The sequence below is a fragment of the Leucopleurus acutus genome (assembly GCF_964270905.1).
Source record: "Leucopleurus acutus genome assembly, chromosome: 4".
In the NCBI taxonomy this organism is placed as follows: Eukaryota; Metazoa; Chordata; class Mammalia; order Artiodactyla; family Delphinidae; genus Leucopleurus; species Leucopleurus acutus.
In genome coordinates, this window is record NC_139146.1 from 65,127,082 (window position 1) to 65,146,665 (window position 19,584).

A 19,584-nucleotide genomic window follows, 5' to 3' on the forward strand; every position below is an offset into this window, starting at 1 on the left:
TTTAGAGATGAAGAGGCAGGAGCCACAAACAATTTTCCAGTTACAAAGGGACTCTCCTTTCTATCATGACCTGCCCCATTCTGGGTTGGGCGACTCAGGGTACGGGGCCCGGGCGCGTGAACCCTACCTGAACACGGATCTCCAATGGGCCAGGGTGCTCTGTGCAGGTAAAAAGGAGCCTTTGAAAACAGAGCTGGAGCCACTCACCCAAAGAGGCAGACTTGGCAAGACAGGGGAGATGACTAGGCCTAGAGAAGCAATCAGAAGCACAAGGCACTGCCTGCATAGAGAAAGGCAGTCCTCATCTGGTTGGCCCTTTCTACTCATGGCCCGCCCCCTGCCGCATGACTTGACAGTTCTGTTTGCCACGTCAGCAAGCCCTGTACTCAGCCTCCCCCGACCCCGGGCTCCTTCAGAGCCTGTAACTGGGCACCCCTCACCCCAGCCCATCCCACCCCAGTACCTTCAAACACTCCTTGCCCTCGGGCATGCTTCCGGTGTAAATAACAGGTAGAATGACAAAAGTTTCTACCTTTTATTTCTTACTCCCCCTACCATCCAACTCCTCCGGATATGCGAATGGCACCAGATCCAGTCTGTCACGCCCACTCTGTGTTCCTTTATTTATAATCTAAATGATTCTTCCTGGGTTTAGAGAGATTTACCCTTTGCACTGAAAATGAACTCCCTGGCTCACATATTTGTCATTTGGCCCCAAGCCTGACTTGGTATTTCCAATCTCTGGCCACTGCGACAAAGCCTGCCTCATTCCGCTCCCAGGACTTTTTTACCCTCAGAAATTGAGTCCTTGCCTGAGGACTCTGACTTTAATTTCTTAATTCTTGTTTTTGATTTCCTTTCTCTTCTTTACTTTTCTAAAGAGCAGTTCCCCAGGGCACTCTTTGGGAGCTGCCTAGAAAAAAGAATTCCCAGTTGAAGTTATAATAAAGAAATAGGGCACCCGGTGCTGGAGCCCAAAGGTTGTGTGCCGCTAAGAGGGAAAACAGGGAACATAACTCCGTTGTCCTCCTGCTGAAGGAGAGAGGCCAGCGAGCTGGAGGAGAAGAGAAACGTGGGCTTCAGAGGGAGCTGGTGCAGCTCGTGCTGACACAGACAGGTATGACAGCAGCAGGAAGTCTTGGATCCCAAGTGACTGGACTGAAAACTCATTACAGGATAGTTTTCATCAATTCTCACTTTTCTCTATTAAAAAAATAACTCCTGCATACACAATTCATGGCCAGGCTTTAATTCACAGCTGTGATACACAAGCACCAAGTCTGGTTTAATAAGAGGGTTAGAAACACACTAAGCCGCTTGGTTGGGGCAGGAAGAGGGGAGGTTCTAAACATCAGTGTTGGCCTTTGAAGAGGCATCACATCATCAGTCAAGACTCACAGGGAACCAACAACGGAAGAGTTTTAGATATTTAAAGTCAAAGACAAAATAATGCGAACCTCCCATGTTTTAAATTTTCTCCTGATTTTTGTTTGTTTGTTTTTTGCGGTACGCGGGCCTCTCACTGTTGTGGCCTCTCCCGCTGCAGAGCACAGGCTCCGGACTCGCAGGCTCAGCGGCCATGGCTCACGGGCCCAGCCGCTCTGCGGCATGTGGGATCTTCCCGGACCGGGGCACGAAGCCGTGTCCCCTGCATCGGCAGGCGGACTCTCAAACACTGCACCACCAGGGAAGCCCTCTCCTGATTTTTATAATCTGTTACAGTTGACCCAGGGTAATATTTCAAGGAAATATTAATTCTTAATAAAAGTATTGCCCCTGGGGACAATCCCTGACAGTTCTATGAAAGCACCTTCACATCTCTGCCATCCCAGCAAAAATCCCCACTGCAGATGGAGAGGCTGGGACACTAAGTCCCCAACACCAGTGCCAGGGAAGAACCATGATTAAATTGCACATGGTGGGATTCCTATACCAGTATTCCTTCTCTTGACCAACCTGGCTCTCAAAAACTTGACATAATTGTATGTGGTGAGACTCAAATTCGTCTTCTCCAGTAACCAACTGTGCACCATGATACTGTAATATAATAAGAAATATATATTTGGTTTTCGTCCATGATTGCTGACACAAAGCTTCCAAGACCCTTGTAATTTCCTGAGTGGCAGGAGCATCTTCTGTTATAATATTTGGTCTTAGACTCTGGTTCCTGACACAAGAGCTTTTAAAACCCTTGGACTCTCCAGAACGACAAGAGTACCTTTCTGCACATTAATGAGATGTCTGGGGGCCCTTACATAGCTTCAGCGTGAGGGCTGCTCCCAGAAAGACCAGGTTGTGATTAAAGGGTTGGAACTTACAGTCTCACCCTAACCTCCAGGGAAGGGAGAAGGGCTGGAGATTGAGCTAGTCACCAACAGCGAATGATTTAATCAGTCAGCCTATGTAATGAAACCTTTGTAAAAACCCTGAACCATGGGGTCAAGAGAGCTTTGGGGGTCGGGGGTCGGTGAACACATCCAGGTGCGAGGAGGGTGACATACCCCAAACTCCACGGGGACAGAAGCTGATAACCCTTCTGGACCTCGCCCTTTGTGCTTCCTCATCTGGCTGTCCATTTGTATCCTTTATAAGCAACTGGTAATAGTAAGTAAAGTGTTTTCCTGAGTCTTTGAACCGTTATAGCAAATCATTGAACCTAAGGAGAAACCTCCATGGGAACCTCTGATTTATAGCTGCTCTTGGGCGATGCAGGGGTGGCCTGGACTTGTGGCTGGCATCTGAAATGGGGGCAGTCTTGTAGGGACTGAGTCCTTAACCTGGGTGGGGGAAGGGTCTGGGCTAACTCCTGTGTCAGAATGGAATTAAATTGTGGGACACCCAGTTGCTGTCGGCAGAGACCTGGAGAGTTGCCTGGTGTGGAAAACCGACACATTTGGTGTCAGAAGTGTTCTGTGAGTGAAACGAATCGGAGCTGCATTATGCTCTCCATCACTGGATTCACCAGGAAGCCCCAAATCTCAGACGACTGCATTTAAGTAAAAGAGTTCAAGGTGATAATCTGTGTACGAAAAACAGTGACTATCCATTCATCTGTGATAACGTAGGGCTTTTAGCGATTTATCAAACACTTAATCATTTGTTGAGTATATACGACAGGCCAAGTGACCAAATGATGCTTTGGGTTACCATAGTTACAACTTTTTCTGCTCTCTAAGACACGCATCCACGTCTGCATGGGTCATTAGGCTTCTCCTCCGCTGACACTACTCTTACTTCTGGTTTCGGAAGGCTCTAAGTGTTCCAAGAAGATCGCAGTACTTTCAAGACTGACAGAGAATCACTGGAGCCTAGTATGATGGCTCACCCTCATGCTACATCCAGAATGGGCCATCCCTCACCTGGCTTGGGACTCAGGGGAAGCGTGAGATGGAAGTTGCTCAGGGATCATCATCAGAATCTTTTGCTGTTGACATGACAATCTCAAGCGCCCACGCTACACCACCTGGTGCTGAAACATGCTTATGAGAAACAATGGATTATGCACTGAACCAGCTATCGAAACACAGGATGAGTTCTTCAGAAGAAACTGTTGTCTTCATATATCCACTAAGGAAGGTTCGGCTTGAAGACACACACAAGGCATGCCTCTGAGGGAAACTTTTCTTAGACAATCACTTACAATGTCTCTCCTTACAGGTTATTCTACATTGAAAGTATGAGCAAACATCCCAGCATGATTCATAGAAGGCAAGAAGGCCACTTCTATAGAGATAAAATATAACTACGGTGTAAGTCAGCAGAATGGTCGAGTAAATCCTGAGGCCTCTGCTTATCATGTGTCTATATTAAAAAGAAATTAGCTCTAGAGGTCAAGATAATCCTGGAACATAGGGAGAGAATTACTGCTCTCTCCCTGAAGACCTTTCTCCCTGAGGCAAGGAAGGCAGCATATACCTTAGATTAAACTGTTATCAGATCTTGGGATTCCATCAATCTTTCATTACTGGCTAGCTCAGAGAACCCTCTGACTACATGTCATTAGGAAGCTCTCCATCCTCCCTGTGAAGACCCGCCTCCCTCCATCACTCCTAGGAAAAGAAACAGTGGCAAAGGGAAAATAGAGATAGCTTTCAATTAGATCAAAAACCAAGAGGCCCGGGACTTCCCTGGTGGTGTAGTGGTTAAGAATCTGCCTGCCAATGCAGGGGACACGGGTTTGAGCCCTGGTCCGGGAAGATCCCACATGCCGCAGAGCAACTAAACCCGTGCGCCACAACTACTGAGCCTGTGCTCTAGAGCTCGCGAGCCACAACTACTGAGCCCACGAGCCACAACTACTGAAGCCCACGTGCCTAGAGCCCGTGCTCTGCAACAAGAGAAGCCACCGCAATGAGAAGCCCGTGCACTGCAACAAAGAGTAGCCCTGCCTGCCGCAACTAGAGAAAGACCGGTTGCAGCAATGAAGACCCAACGCAGCCAAAAATAAATAAATAAATTTATTTAAAAAAATGTGGATATTGAAAACATTAAAAAAAAACCCAAGAGGCCCACTATTTCTAAAACCCTGTCACCTAAAACAGAACTGCCCTTTATCACTGGCAACTTCCACCAATTTAGAAAGGACGTCTCCTTGGCACACATGCTGTTGTGTCACCACAGTGTGCAAAGCTGCACATAAAGAACAGCTCCACTCACTTGCTCTCCCGAATGCCCTCCTCAGGGCAGGCATGCCCTCATGCTGCCTCCTTTAGTCAGTGCTAATTCCATTTAAGGGTCAGCTCGGGGGCGTGCAGGCAGGAGACAGGAACCACACCAGTTACTGGGACAGAAAGATCATTTAAAGGCCTGTAACTACAAAACTAAAAAGGGAATAGGAAGAAGTCATCATGGAGGCAGCAACTGCAAGAGGGGGCTGTGACCTGGAGGGTGGAGAGAACAAAGGGCAGAGGTTGGAATTATCAAAACCTAGAAGCATGGAGAAGCCCCATGGTGCAAAACCTCTGACACTGAGGAGGTGGTGCTGCTGGGCTGGTGCCTCTAGACTTGAAGCAGGTCGGGGACTCAGACCTTTAAAGAGGGCACCCCAGCCAGTGGCACTGGTGGCTCTGAAGAAGAGGAATGATGAACGGTTCTGCATGTCTGTGAGTGCTGGGAAAACTGTACGAGAACTGACACAACGGGATGAAGAAGTTGTTCCAGGATGAGGCTCACAGACACAGGAAGCAAGTTCCTTCTTCTTCCTCCAGCCTTGCAGCCCCCTCTAGTCAGAGTCTAACGAGCAGCAAACTAGAGAAGCAGAAACATTTTTGCAGAGTCCCAGCTCCGGTCTCACAAAGCGAGCAGAGAAGGGTGGGTTTGGATCTGAGGGACAGCAGCTTAATAACTGGCACAGGAAACAATAGGTCACAGGCTGGGAACACTGAGGTGATTCCTTTTCAGACTGTGTCAGAGGCTAGTTGCTTCACCTCATCTTTTTTAATAGTGGTATTAACTTGGCAATTGTTGGCCCAGCTAGAGACTCCATTTCCCAGAATTCCTTGCAGCTGCATGTGGCCAAAGGGATATGAACAGAATGTGGGCATAATGTTACGTGTGCAAGTTCCAGGTCCCCTTCAACTTACAGACAAGTCCCCTGGCTGGTCAGACTAGGAAGACACTGGAAGGATGGCAGAACAGGACTTGCCTTTTCCACAGACTTCCTACAGAAGCCACAATGACTGCCTCATTCTATTCTGAATGCATGTTACTGTAAATGCTCTTTCTGGAAAGAACCAGGCCATACTGGGTCCTCCACATTTGGGTCCCCTATTCTTTTTTTCCTTTCCTTTAAAAAATTTTTTTAATACATTTATTTTATTTTTATTTATTTTTGGCTGTGTTGGGTCTTCGTTGCTGCACACGGGCTTTCTCTAGTTGCGGCGAGCAGGGGCTACTCTTCGTTGTGGTGCGTGGGCTTCTCATTGCGGTGGCTTCTCTTGTTGCGGATCACGAGCTCTAGGCACGCGGGCTTCAGTAGCTGTGGCTCATGGGCTTCGTTGCTCCGTAGCACGTGGGATCTTCTGAGATCAGGGCTCGAACCTGTGTCGCCTGCATTGGCAGGAGGATTCTTAACCACTGTGCCACTAGGGAAGCCCATTTTTTCCTTTTTAAAACAACCCATTGAAGATGGAAAAACCATTTTCAGCTCGGGGCCATATTTTGTCAACCTCTGCTTTTAATTCACACCTGTGGTTTCATCTCCCCAAGGAAAGAGACCAGGCCTCGAGTGCAGAGTTCTCCGTCTCCCTGCTGACCCCAGGTTATTTGAGACCATCCATTATCTCTTGTCAGATTAACAGAGGAGCTCCTATTTGGACAGAGGACAAATTCCAGGAGTCTGTCTTTGCCCTGTCACAACTAGATGGGTCACCTAAGGCAAATCATCCCCTTCTGTCCTCAGTTAATCTCTAAAATAAAGAGGTTGAAAGACAGTGGTTATGAAACCACCTTTTACATTTGAAAGCCTACAAGTTATAGTTTTGCATATTCTGACTAACCTCAGTATTACAGCCAGGATGCCCATGCACCCCCCAACCCCATCCCAAAATTAAGCAGTTTTTTCAAAAGACTCAACACAGAACAACACTGGCAGGAAAACAAAAGCATGAACTATGTGTGGCAGTAGACTTCTAAAGCAGCTTAAAACCAGGGGTTTGGGCTTCCCTGGTGGCGCAGTGGTTGAGAGTCCGCCTGCCGATGCAGGGGACATGAGTTCATGCCCCGGTCCGGGAAGATCCCACATGCCTCAGAGCTGCTGGGCCCGTGAGCCATGGCCGCTGAGCCTGCGCTCCGCAATGGGAGAGGCCACAACAGTGAGAGGCCCGCGTATCTCAAAAAAAACAAAAAAAAAAACCCCAAAAAACCCAGGGGCTTGGTGGATAAAACCAGTTGGGAATACCCCAAGAGAAAACGAAAAAAATATTCAGTGCACTTGAGACTTACTATGTTATTTAGATAAAAGTTCCTGAGATCTTAACCAGATAAAACAGTTAAGTCAAAGATAAACAATGGGAAATTTATGAATAATCTATCACACAGTAAGATTTTATTAAAAATTGTTCATCAAAAGCAGAAAAGAGACACATAAAACACCTTCTCGGAAGAGAAGTTCTGCTACACAAACTATAAGCACAAACAGTATCACAGGGTCAACATTTAACCTGCATAAGAAAGTGCTTTTTAAAAGGCGCTTGTGCACAATGGCTGTGACGGCTGCTTTTAATCATAAAGGAATTTTACCTTCATTAGAGCAGGCCCAGTGGGGTCTCCACTTATAATGGTTGTTTATTACAAGGAATTCCAATTTTTCCTAAAGACAAAACCAGCAATCTAGTGTTGCCACTAATTTAAATTAATGAGTTTATTGACCAGAGCAGCGTTTCCCAAAGTGTGTTCCGTGAGACTGCATTTCCATGAAGAAAAGGGTTCCAGTCCACATCAGGACAGGAGAACCTCCGAGAGGGTCCAAAGCAAAGGGGCCTGATGCACTTGGTTTAACCCACTTTCCCAACTGACCCTAGATCCTTTTTTTTTTTTTTTTTTTTCCTTTCAAGGAAAGTCTATGAACATTTGACCTGATTAGTGCTCCATGGTACACCGACCTGGGAAATCCCACTTATGGGGTCTGAAACCCTGGACTATACCATCCACCCACTTTCCTTTCTCATGGGAAACAGACAGGATTAGCAGATTCTATTGCCTATTGGCAATGTACAGAAGGATCTGTGTGCCCCTTCCCTTACCTGTCACAAGAGGCAAGGAAAGTCCCAGTTTAAAGTCTCCTATGTTCAGAAGTTATGTCTGCTTGCTCTTGATATCTCTTTAAAAGAATAAGGAGAGTGCTGCTTTCCAGGGCCGAATGAATAAATAGGAGAGCTGTGGCCGGATTAGCACAGCCCCTGAAATTGTTGTGAAATCCCTCCCACCCCATCCTTGGAAGGGCAGCCTGCAGGTCCGTAGAGACAAGATGAGAGTTGGCACTGTGGTCACCCGCCCCAGTCACTGGCGGCAAAATGCCAGTTCTACAACCCAGGGCCTCCTTCCCACAGGGGTGGAAGCAGAGCAGGTCAATCTGGGTGCTCCCTTTGATTGGAAATACAAGGCTCATGAAACCCCTTTCACCAGTCCCATCTCTGGGAGCCTTGACATTTATCTCACTGTGATCAAAAGGAACCCAAGTAGGAGGAGGGAGCCCACCCTTTGTCTGGCAGTAATGCACATGGGCTCCAAGAAATGCCATAATAAAGGCAGGCGTGACTCTCAAGAACAAGACAAAAACTTCAGCCCAGTCCTGCAACCACCAGCACCCCACAGAGAACCAACGTCTGATGCGATGGCGACTTCTCAGCCATTCATAATAAGAGGCTTCTCCAAATCAACCTGGGGGATCGGTGGGGTGTGTCACAGCTGGGTCATCCCCTCACCCAAAGTAAACTTACTCCATAAGGAATTTCTTCAGAGCAAATCAAATCCACTTGAAAGCCTTAAGAAAATGCTAAACCCAAAACAACTTTATAAATCCTGAAATTACATGGCTCAGTGAAGCACTCTGAATTTCAAGACAGACTGTGCCCTTCAAGCCTCTGGTATACATACTTTTCATATTCATTTTAACCACATCAAGAAATTCCCTAAGAGATTCCATTTTCTCGGCAAGGGAGGTTACAAAAGAGAATGTGAAATGGACTCATTTTCTCAAGCAAAATGAAACACTTTTATGTTTTATTCATGCAAAGTGTAAACTCCTTTCCTTTGCGGCATTACAAATTGAATTTGCGCTTGTAAATTACTGTAAGAAAAAAAAAAGGAATCAAGAGCAAAAGAAAGTATTAAAAGAAAAAAAAGCAGGAATACAAAGGCCTTCTTTTAGAGAGTGAAAACTCAGGGGTCCAGTGGGAGAAATACAACCTTTCACTGACAAACATACTTTTTTATTTACTGTTTCTAAAAGCAATCTAGCTCAAGGGCCCCCAACCACTACATGAGCTTTCTGAGGTCCTGACAGCTGATGCAGAACCCTCAGTGTATTTCTAAATTACACTTATCTGCTAACATTGAGTAAGAATAAGAAATGGTTTAAAAAACATGAGTGGGCTTCCCTGGTGGCACAGTGGTCGAGAGTCCACCTGCCGAGGCAGGGGACATGGGTTCGTGCCCCGGTCCGGGAAGATCCCACATGCCGCGGAGCGGCTAGGCCCGTGAGCCATGGCCGCCGAGCCTGTGTGTCCGGAGCCTGTGCTCCGCAACGGGAGAGGCCACAACAGTGAGAGGCCCGTACCGCAAAAAAAAAAACCAAAAAAACAAAAAAACAAAAACAAAAACATGAGTAACTCAGCCCACATTTCAAAAACATAATGAAGGCAAGGTAACCTAATTTACACTGATATCACTGGGTGGCAAGGGGAGTGGCTCTTCCTGCTTTGTAGGACAACTGAACCCTGTCTGAAACAGCCTCTCGCCCTCTGTTATCAATGATAAACTGTCCTCGAAACCTCCCTGAGGTCTGACCCCTCCCTCATCCTCCCTGTCTTTGAAAGGAAGCCATGTAATTAGCTGTCTCTGCTAGTGGATGTTGCTTTAACGAATCAAGAGCTAACATTCACTAAGCATTTTCCACATCCCCCATCAGTGGGCCAGTTACTATACACACAGAGGCACATACATACACGTGCTCTGTCATCCTTATTATCACCCTCGTTTCACAGATGAGAGAAAACTAAGCTCAGGGCTTGAATAATTTTCTCAATTGGAATTTTTTTTTTTTTTTTTTTTTTTTTTTGCGGTACGCGGGCCTCTCCCGTTGCTGAGCACAGGCTCCGGATGCGCAGGCTCAGCGGCCGTGGCTCATGGGCCCAGCCACTCCGCGGCATGTGGGATCTTCCCGGACCGGGGTACGAACCCGTGTCCCCTGCACTGGCAGGCGGACTCTCAAACACTGCGCCACCAGGGAAGCCGTCAACTGGAATTTAAATCATATTTTCTCCCTGAACAAAGAGCATTTGGCCTTACTTTAAAGAGTTGGGGTGAACTGAAAACCTCATCGATGAAATCCACTCACAAGCTAACCTTAAAAAAACACAACCCCATCCAGTTGTACACGTATATCATGATCTTCACCTTGACTCCTGTCTTGAAAACAAACTTGGAGGACAGGAAGTAGGGAAGGATCAAGTGTCTTACACTCTTCCATCAAGGCTAAGTGTTTTTAATGATACACGAACATCCCCAGATATTTTCCTCTGTAAAATTAATCAGTTCACGCCAATGCATCAACTCCAGTGCTCCAGCTCTGCTAAGCAACTGAATGACAGGTGTGGATGCATAATCTATCCACTCATTTCCCCCCAAAGCACCTGGTCCAGCTGTCACCGTTCATCACTGTTACAAAAGCTCAAAGACACAGCTGCGCTCCCACGAAGGTTTATCCAATCAGCTGTCAGAGGACATTGCAGCTCTCTCTTTTGCAGACCATTTTTCACCTGTGATTCCAGCAAAAATGCTTGTTCTTTGATGAACGCTTAACCACTTTCCTTTCAGGCTTAGGACTTGGAACTGAATCAAAAAACTATCAAATCCACTACTGCCCATCTCTGGGAGACAAAGGATGGCGAAGCCAAGGCAGAGCCACCTAGAGGATCCCATGACCCAATAAGCCAGGATGCCCAGGAATGGTGCCACCCCAGGGGAGCAGTCTCTCTGTCGTCTGGGGTTTTCAGCAGCTTCTGCAATGCTCTTGCCCCTTTTCAACAGAGCAATACATAATCATCCTATAGCTTGTCCTAAATGCTAGGAGAGCCTCGGGTATACCTTGAGAGTTGACAAAGATGAATTTAATTCAAGAGTTAGATGTATTTCATGTAACCCAATTACTTAGTAAAGTACGATGCCTGTAATTACTGTCACTTTATTAGTTAGAATATGTACTTGAAAATCAGAACTTCCTTGTTTCCAGTCACTGGAGAGCAAAAAATTCACAACACACCTATTAAGAAGTACTTGCTGGCAATGACAAATATTCAGTAGAATTTCAGAAAAATACACATCGACTGGAACTTTGGTATGACCAGACATTTCAAACGTTAAAAGAGTTCAGCCATCTTCAAATCCCAGAAGCTCCTTATCAGCATGAGTTAATGATCTAAAGCTTGCGATCAGGATAAACAACAAGGTCCTGCTGTGTAACACGGGGAACTATATTCAGTATCCTATGATAAACCATAATGGAGAAGAATATGTATATCTGTGCATAACTGAATCCCTGTACAGTTATACTGTACAGTGTGAATTTTGCTGTACAGCAGAAATGAACACATTATCAATCAACTATACATCAATAAAACAAACTTAAAAAAATAATAAAGCATGTGATTAAAGGCTGTACAACCTCTCCCTTCCAACAAGCCCTCTACAAAGAAAATACCAATAGCAGAGCATCTGAGATAGCTGAGACTCAACTTTAAAACAGACTGCAGAGAAGACCAAAAAAAAAAAAAGGTGGGAGTTCAGAAAGCCTGGATGAGTAGGGAACTTAGATGAATGAGGATGAGCAGCGGTTGGGGGAGAAATACATGGAATCTGAGGCAGGATCCAGAGTTGACAAAAGGTTTGAGGTACAGAACGGAAGGGGCTCGGAGGGTTGAGGAGGCAGGGATAGAGATGTGCTTTAAGTTTTTACATTTCTATAGAGAGCCTACTGTCAAGTTTCATATTCAGCAACATGCAGTAACAGTGAGGCCACGCTTCAGGGTTAAGCTAAAACTGGGGCACTGGGTGAGGTGACAAAGGACAGCGCCGGCCTGGGGCACTCACCGGCCGTTGTCGCGGCCCACGCCCCACACGCGGATGCTGGCGATGGGCTGCGTGTGGAGCGCGCTGTGGTCCATGGGGTCCACCAGGCTCAGCGTGTCGTTCTCCAGGACCAGGTACATGTCCTTCCCCTGGGAGTCAACGAGAAGACAGGTTACCTTCCTCACGAAACCACACGTCCTCGGGATGTCTGTGGCTACCTGGGGGTGTCGGTTCAACGATCAAAAATTCATCCTTGTCATTTGTTCTCCTAAGGGAGAAACATCCCCTCCTGATTAAAAGATTCATACATCTTTCACCTTCCCCTCACATGCCCAATTTCTCTCTCCTTCTCCAAATCCTCTGAAATGTGTCCCTAGCCTGCTTTCTAGCTGGTTCTTATCTTTAATTATTTACACTTTGAATCTTTACTCTAAGAGAAAAGGCTAATGGCGGGTTCCCTGGAGAATCTGGCCTCTTACTGACTCCAAGTCTGTCATCCTCTCACAAACCCTCTGTCCCCATTCCCTCCCCTCTGGCCAGACCCTACCAGGCATCCCCTTGACGCCCTTCCCAGGTCCACAATGATGTCTGTCCCTTCTCAACTTTTACACCACTTCTTATCTGTGTGATCCGGCTGGTAAATAGCTTTGTGACGGCTTCTCGGTGCCCCAACAGCTAACGCTGAAGTGGCTTTATCACATCTCAGATGTTATGCGACGGGCTTCAGGTTCCTTGGCTCGTGAGTGCTCTAACTTGCCTCACAGCTTGGTTTTATTACCTGTGATTAGCGGATGGGAAAACTGAGGCTTATAGGTTAATTTAAGTAACCTGCTCACGGCCTAACACAGAAGCCGCCAGGCCTTTAGCTGCGCATGTGCTGTTGTGATAGCAACACGGGGGAGGCTGAGGTTTCTTGCATCACTCTTCAGGTTTTGGTCTCCTGTCTCCCCACATATGGGCTCTTTGAGGGTAGGAATGCTGGGTCATCCAACTTCACTCCCTTTGCAAATCCTCAGGCATCATTTTAAGAAATTATTAAACTGTCCACTGAAGGTCACAGTCAGCCCAGATGCTGTGGCGTGGACGCTAGGGCAGTCTAGCAAGGCAGCACAGTGAGGCTTCCTGGCAGATCTTCAAATCCAAAGCAGGACAGATGCTCCTTGGTCTGGTTTTTGAGAACGATATTTTAGGTCCCCATCAAAGGTTCTCAGAGCAAACACAAGCTCTGCTGCCGAAGTGGCAGACATGGGTGTTTCGGTGCCTCTGCTAGTCAATGTCTACAGATGAGATCCAGGATGAGCTGAAATCATCCCCCTACCCTGCACTGAGCTGGATGGTGTATTTCTTTTGGATTGATTCAGCTTAGAAACCACAACTGGTCCACACAAATGCAACACAGGCCATCTTCGTCAATGACCTCTGTCGACGGTCATCGTATTACTGGACAGAACCGGTGACAGCTGCCAGCTGGTCATCTGAAGTGAGAATGGTTGGCTGAGTGTGCACTTTCCCTGAATGAAAACGCATCGTGGCTTCTGTTGAGTTCATTAGGCACACTCGTGTCTTCCCATACGTGCCCTTTCCCTTTTCTCATGAACACTCAGCAACTCCTGGTTGACCACTGTAAAGTCTTGCTAATTGGTTTTTGTAACCCAAACGACCAATGCTTATGCAGGTGTCATCTAAAGATGGGACACTCATCTGAAAGTCATGACTTTATTTTCAGTCAGCCGATCAACAAACCTTTAAGGAGTTGTGCTGTGCGTGGTGAGGCACGGCAAAAAGTCACAGCTCGTAACCCTAAACACTGAGCTGTACTTTATATACTATGAACTAGAAACACTGCTTGAAGAATTTATCGTTTCAGAAGAAGAGGAAAGGACTGAGAAAAATAGGAATGGCCTAGTGGGGGCTAACTAGGTGGGAAGGCATAGCAGATTTTCAGGCATTGCTGGCCCATCCAAAGCTTTCTTTCCTGCTGGAATCGTGCCAATTGGAGATTCCTTTAGAATCTTACTTAGCTCTTCTAAATACCTGGTGGTATTCATTAGTCTCTCAAACAGCAGTATAGATTACGCCAGCCGTCCTTCTAAATCCTAGCTGAGATCTATGCCTTTGGTAGAACAGCATTTTGAATGAAGGAGAGAGAAGACAGATGGATAATTGGGTGGGAGAAATAGGCCTGGGTATTGGAAAGGTAATGCAGTGAAAGGATAATAGAGGCAAATACCAAAAAAGTGTCCTTTTTTTGGCAGGAGAACATTCTTCCTCCTCCCCCACCCCCCATGCCTGGGATCTAAAAATCTGGTTGGTGATGCAACTCAGCCCCATTCTAAAGCAGACGGACTCTACCATGCGGAGCCTCGGGAACCTACCTCCTGCTATGACAGTGCTGCTAGGATAAAAGGTGACAGGGGCTCCTAAGAGTCCAATCAAAAAGGAAACTTTCGCTGCCAATGCTCTTAACTGGGGACTGATCGAGTGGATTCACGCGGACCACTATCTCGTGATGCTCCCAACGTGCTTGTTGTACAGGTCTCAGAGCTTGGTAGGAATATGGCTTTTCCAATTTCATGTGATTTTTATACAAATTTGGTATTTTTACTCATTACTTTCTTTTCTGAAATGATCTCAACTAACATTTCAAACTGGAATTGCTTTGTTCATCACAGTAAGAAAGAATACACAGGTATCAATTCCAAGACTCATGTACGAGGTGGATTTTCAGATCGCAAGTAAAGAAGACTGTATTATAAAAGGATGATGTGTCAACTTTTAGAGAAGAGGCAACAACATTTTGGGGTGTATACGTGGGGGTCACGTTCCCCTTTGAGAATGTATTTTGAGAGAGGTATGGGTCTTCTTCCCAGAAAACTGCTCTTGTAGACCAACTATGCATGGAGGTTAGGGGGTTTCTGGGCCCTTAAGTCCATCCATGGATCCTTGGGGACTCAGGATACCAAAGTAGATCCTGTCATTTAGACACCGAGAAATGCCCTCTCCCAGGGCCCCAGTCCTCAACGGGCTCTGGCAGGGCTAATAGGTAAATCACAGGTGCATCATGTCTACACCAGCTGCCTTCACGGGAAAGGGACCCCGATAAATACCTTCATCAGTCCTCAGTACCAAATCTCTCGGCTCTCAGAGCTCTGGGGTTTCGTGAGGAGCAGTGGAATGCAAGCAAGTCTGCCATTAATGATTTTCACCTGTTACTTACCTCTCCCCAAATGCCGACTGTATCACGGATGTCATTTTTGCAGTAAGAAAGCTGCCTGATGCAGTTGTTGACGGCAACACTACTCTTGCCAGGGGCGAGGTCCTCCTCTGCCATTTCCACCCACCCCAGAGAGCGCACAGCAAAACACTAGGAGGAAAGTCAGAGAACAGGAGATTACTCACTGGCCACAGGTCAACGTACCTTAAAATCCTCTACAAGGTGTACTCAACGCGTCTTTAATTACTACAAAATGTTCAATCATCTAATTTAGCAACGAATCCTAGATTGTTGGAAAATTAAATTGTGGCTATTTTTTGCCATTAAAAAAATGTAGTAGGACTTCCCTGGTGGTGCAGTGGTTAAGGATCCACCTGCCAATGCAGGGGACAGGGTTTCGAGCCCTGGTCTGGGAAGATCCCACATGCTGCGGAGTAACTAAGCCTGTGTGCCACAACGACTGAAGCCCAGGCGCCTAGAGCCCATGCTCCGCAACGAGAAGCCACTGCAATGAGAAGCCCGTGCACCGCAAAGAAGAGGACCCCCGCTTGCCACAACTAGAGAAAGCCTGCGTGCAGCAACGAAGACCCAATGCAGCCATAAATAAATAAATAAATTTAATTTAAAAAAAATGTAGTAATAACTATCTTCTTGCCTAACTTTCTCTCTGTGTGTGTGCGTGTGTGTGTATGCTTGTGAGTGTGTGAGTGTGTTCAGGTTTTTTTTCTTAAAACAGATTACTAGAAGTAGAATTACAGGGCTAATGGGTCTAAACATTTCTAAGCACCTGTATCTAGTATAAGGCAGGGTTTTTTTGTTTTTTTTCTTTTTATAGTAAGAAATGTAACCCCTGTGAAATTTGTTACTTGTTAAGCACCTGGGAGAAAGAATTAGCTACATGTTTGTCACTTGTTTCTAATAACAATGAGGCAAAATGTATTCTCTAATAACCAGAAATGAAAAAAAAAAAGAGGGGAGAAAATGTGCTTTCATGCTAATAGGTCTCAGCATTTGTTACTAGCACCAAATCCTGAAAGCCTGCAGAATGGATGGACTTGTGAGATACCTTGGAGCACAAATTCCATTTATTCTTTTATCATTTAGAGATATTTGATTTGCGATCACACTCCTTGTCTTCCTTTTAAAAGTTCAGGTGTTCAATTTTAAGAAATATAGAAAGTATCTTATCCATATTGTAACAAGCAAAAAATCCAAAAATTATAAAGAAAGAAGTTCCTGGGACATACGAGGGTGATCTGGCTAGAGCATCTGCCTAGCTGTTAATCACCAGGTTTACCAGGTGGCTGGAACTGCGGTTTCTCACCGCGACCTGTGACCCGGGTCTCCTCCTGAGCTGCACATCAACTGAAGAGACCACCTTTTAAGGACAGGAGGGCAGATAAGGTGCCACACTTCTGTGGAGCCAACAGGCTGTTTCTCAAAGAGTGTCTTCTGAAGTTCCCCAAAGTGAACTTCATAATACAATGAAGAAATGCAGCCAACTGTCCCAAAGTGACCACATTCATTCTAGTTCAACCTTCTCTGTTTCAGACCCCATACCCCGACTCGGTGCCTCCTTCCTGAATTGCTAATCACACTTTCTCAGGGAAAAACAAAACACGAAAAGACCAAAGACAACCCGGTTATGCTAACAGAAGGTGGATCCTCACGTCCTAAAGGGAAGGACCGAGGTACCTGCGTCACCGCCCGGAGTGGAACGTTTCCTGCTCACTGACGGTGCACACAATGCCTTTTACAAATACACCAAAAAGAGAAGGTCATCCCTACAACAGCCGCGAAAGCTGCTCAGGACCCTGTGTCCTGGGGAAAGGTTCTGGGAGATGTCCTCACATTTCACGTGCTCATGTGTTTCTGTTGGAGAGAAACTGCCCAAGGGGAAGAGGATGTCACAGGTGCAAGGGCAGCCCCTTACCCAGAACTTCATGGGGCTACGCCCAGGAACTTCCCTCCCTTGTTGGTTCCCAACATAGTCCCTCGTGAGTAAACTCACAATGCCACAACCCAGCCCTCCCCCGTCGTTTTCATCTTGTCACGTACCACCTTGTAATGGAAAAACTCAGCTTTTCCGCCTTTACCAAATGTGTGGAGGTTTTCCTCCACACCAACAAGCGATTCTCAGACCCCAGTAGGGTGTCCGAGAATTCAACTCAATTCTGACACCATCTACCTGGAGAGAGCGTCAGATCCCGCAGGTTAAGGGCTCAGTTCTACAAGACTGTCCCCCCAACAACTGCCCGCCCCACCTCCTGCCTCCGCCAACTTCACATGCCAACCCCAAGTCCAGGGTGTCGCCTGTACTTCTGGCCGACCAGCTATAGATCGAGGTTCGGATGACCCCCTTCTTGAGTTCAATTAATTTGCTAGAGTGGCTCACAGAACTCAGAGAAACACTTCGTATGCCAGATCACTGGTTTATTATAAAAGGACATAACTCAGGAGTAAATAGCCAGAGGGAAGAGATGCACAGGGCAAAGTATGGGGAGAGGGCCCGGAGCTCCCATGCCCTCCCCAGGCGCCACTCTCCCCATGCTCCACGTGTTCGCTGGCCTGGTAACTCTCTGAACCCTGCCCTCTGGGTTTTGTGGAGGCTTCATTATATACGTGCGACTGATTAAGTCACTGGCCACTGGTGGCTGAACTCAACCGCCAGGCCCTCTCCCGTCCCTGGAGGTGGGCGTGGAACTGGAAGTCCCAACCCTCTAATAAAATGGTGGGCTCCACCGGCAACTAGCCCCCATTGTTAGGTGAGTCACCTCATAGGTATTTAGTCATTTAATCCTCTCCTCAACCCTGTGAGGTCGATACGAAGTTACTGTACCCATTTCACAGAAAGGAAAGTGAGTGAAGCACAAGGCTGATAAGCGGTGGACCCAGGATGCAAGTTAGGCAGTGCGACTTCTGTGCCCTCACTCTTAACCACTCTGCCATATGCCTGAGAGCTTGCTGGAGGGACAGCATCCGATGGGGCTGGGTCCACAAGAGAGGCACAAGAACACAGCCAGTGGTGTCAATACAGTTTGAGTGTACCTGGCCCAAGAGCAGGGACAGCCTAAATTATAATCTTAGCTCTGACTTACAGGTACTGTGATCTTGGCCGTATAGCTTACAGAGTCCCAATTTTTTTCGTATTTGCAAAAATGGGAATAATAATGATAGCTAACTCAGAGGGTTCTTACAAGGAGAAAACAACATAATGCAGGCAGAAAACCTAGCACACAGAAAACACTCCATGAGCATTGCTGAGTGGAAAAGCAAATGAATACAGTGTCACATACATCTTAAAAGGAGTCATCAAAGGGGGAAAATGAAAGGAGATTTGAAATCAGCATGACCCTATGCTCCAATTATCCTCAGGAGGGTTCTGATTTATCTTTGTTGCTCTGGAAAAATTATTAAGAGCAGCTCCTTTTACTCTTAAAAGTGTCCTAATTTGTATAATAAATTATTATAATTACTCTAGCCAAAATTCCAGTGATGAATCTGGTAAAGTTGCAGGATACAAAATTAATGCACAGAAATCTCTTGCATTCCTATACACTAATGATGACAAATCTGAGAGAGAAATTAAGGAAACACTCCCATTTACCACTGCAGCAAAAAGAGTAAAATACCTAGGAATAAACCTACATAAGGAGGTAAAAGACCTGTATGCATAAAAACTGTAAGATACTGATGAAAGAAACTGAAGATGATACAAACAGACGGAAAGATACACCATGCTCTCGGATTGGAAGAATCAATACTGTGAAAATGACTATACCACCCAAAACAATCTACAGATTCAATGCAATCCCTATCAAATTACCAATGGCATTTTTTACAGAACTAGAACAAAAAATCTTAAAGTTATGGAGACACAAAAGACCCCCAAATAGCCAAAGCAGTCTTGAGGGAAAAAAACGGAGCTGGAGGAATCAGGCTCCCTGACTTCAGACTCTACCTACAAAGCTACAGTAACCAAGACTATGGTACTGGCACAAAAACAGAAAGATAGATCAATGGAACAGGATAGAAAGCCCAGAGATAAACCCACGCACTTATGGTCAAAGGAGGCAAGGATATACAATGGAGAAAAGACAGTCTCTTCAATAAGTGGTGTGGGAAAACTGGACAGCTACATGTAAAAGAATGAAATTAGAACACTCCCTAACACCATACACAAAAATAAACCCAAAATGGATTAGAGACCTAAATGTAAGACTGGACACTATAAAACTCTTAGAGGAAAACATAGGCAGAACACTCTTTGACATAAATCACAGCAAGATCTTTTTTGATCCACCTTCTAGAGTAATGGAAATAAAAACAAAAACAGGGCTTCCCTGGTGGCGCAGTGGTTGAGAGTCCACCTGCCGATGCAGGGGACATGGGTTCGTGCCCCAGTCCGGGAAGATCCCACATGCCGCGGAGCGGCTGGGCCCGTGAGCCATGGCCGCTGGGCCTACGCGTCCGGAGCCTGTGCTCCGCAACGGGAGAGGCCACAGCAGGGAGAGGCCCGTGTACAGCAAAAACAAACAAACAAACAACAAAAAAACCCAAAAACAAATGGGACCTAAAGAAAC

At 46.2% G+C, this 19,584-nt stretch overlaps 1 protein-coding gene across 1 annotated transcript in view; it reads right to left on the reverse strand.

The window, feature by feature from the left end:
- The window catches only part of APBB2 (amyloid beta precursor protein binding family B member 2), a 345,736-nt gene that overhangs the window by 57,658 nt on the left and 268,494 nt on the right, over positions 1-19,584 (reverse strand). Inside the window, exons 12-13 of the mRNA XM_082838844.1 lie at positions 15,005-15,151; positions 11,809-11,936 (exon numbers count right to left, since the gene is read on the reverse strand). Of these exons, the coding sequence (XP_082694970.1) occupies positions 11,809-11,936; positions 15,005-15,151 (275 nt within the window). The remainder of the gene's footprint in view (positions 1-11,808; positions 11,937-15,004; positions 15,152-19,584) is intronic.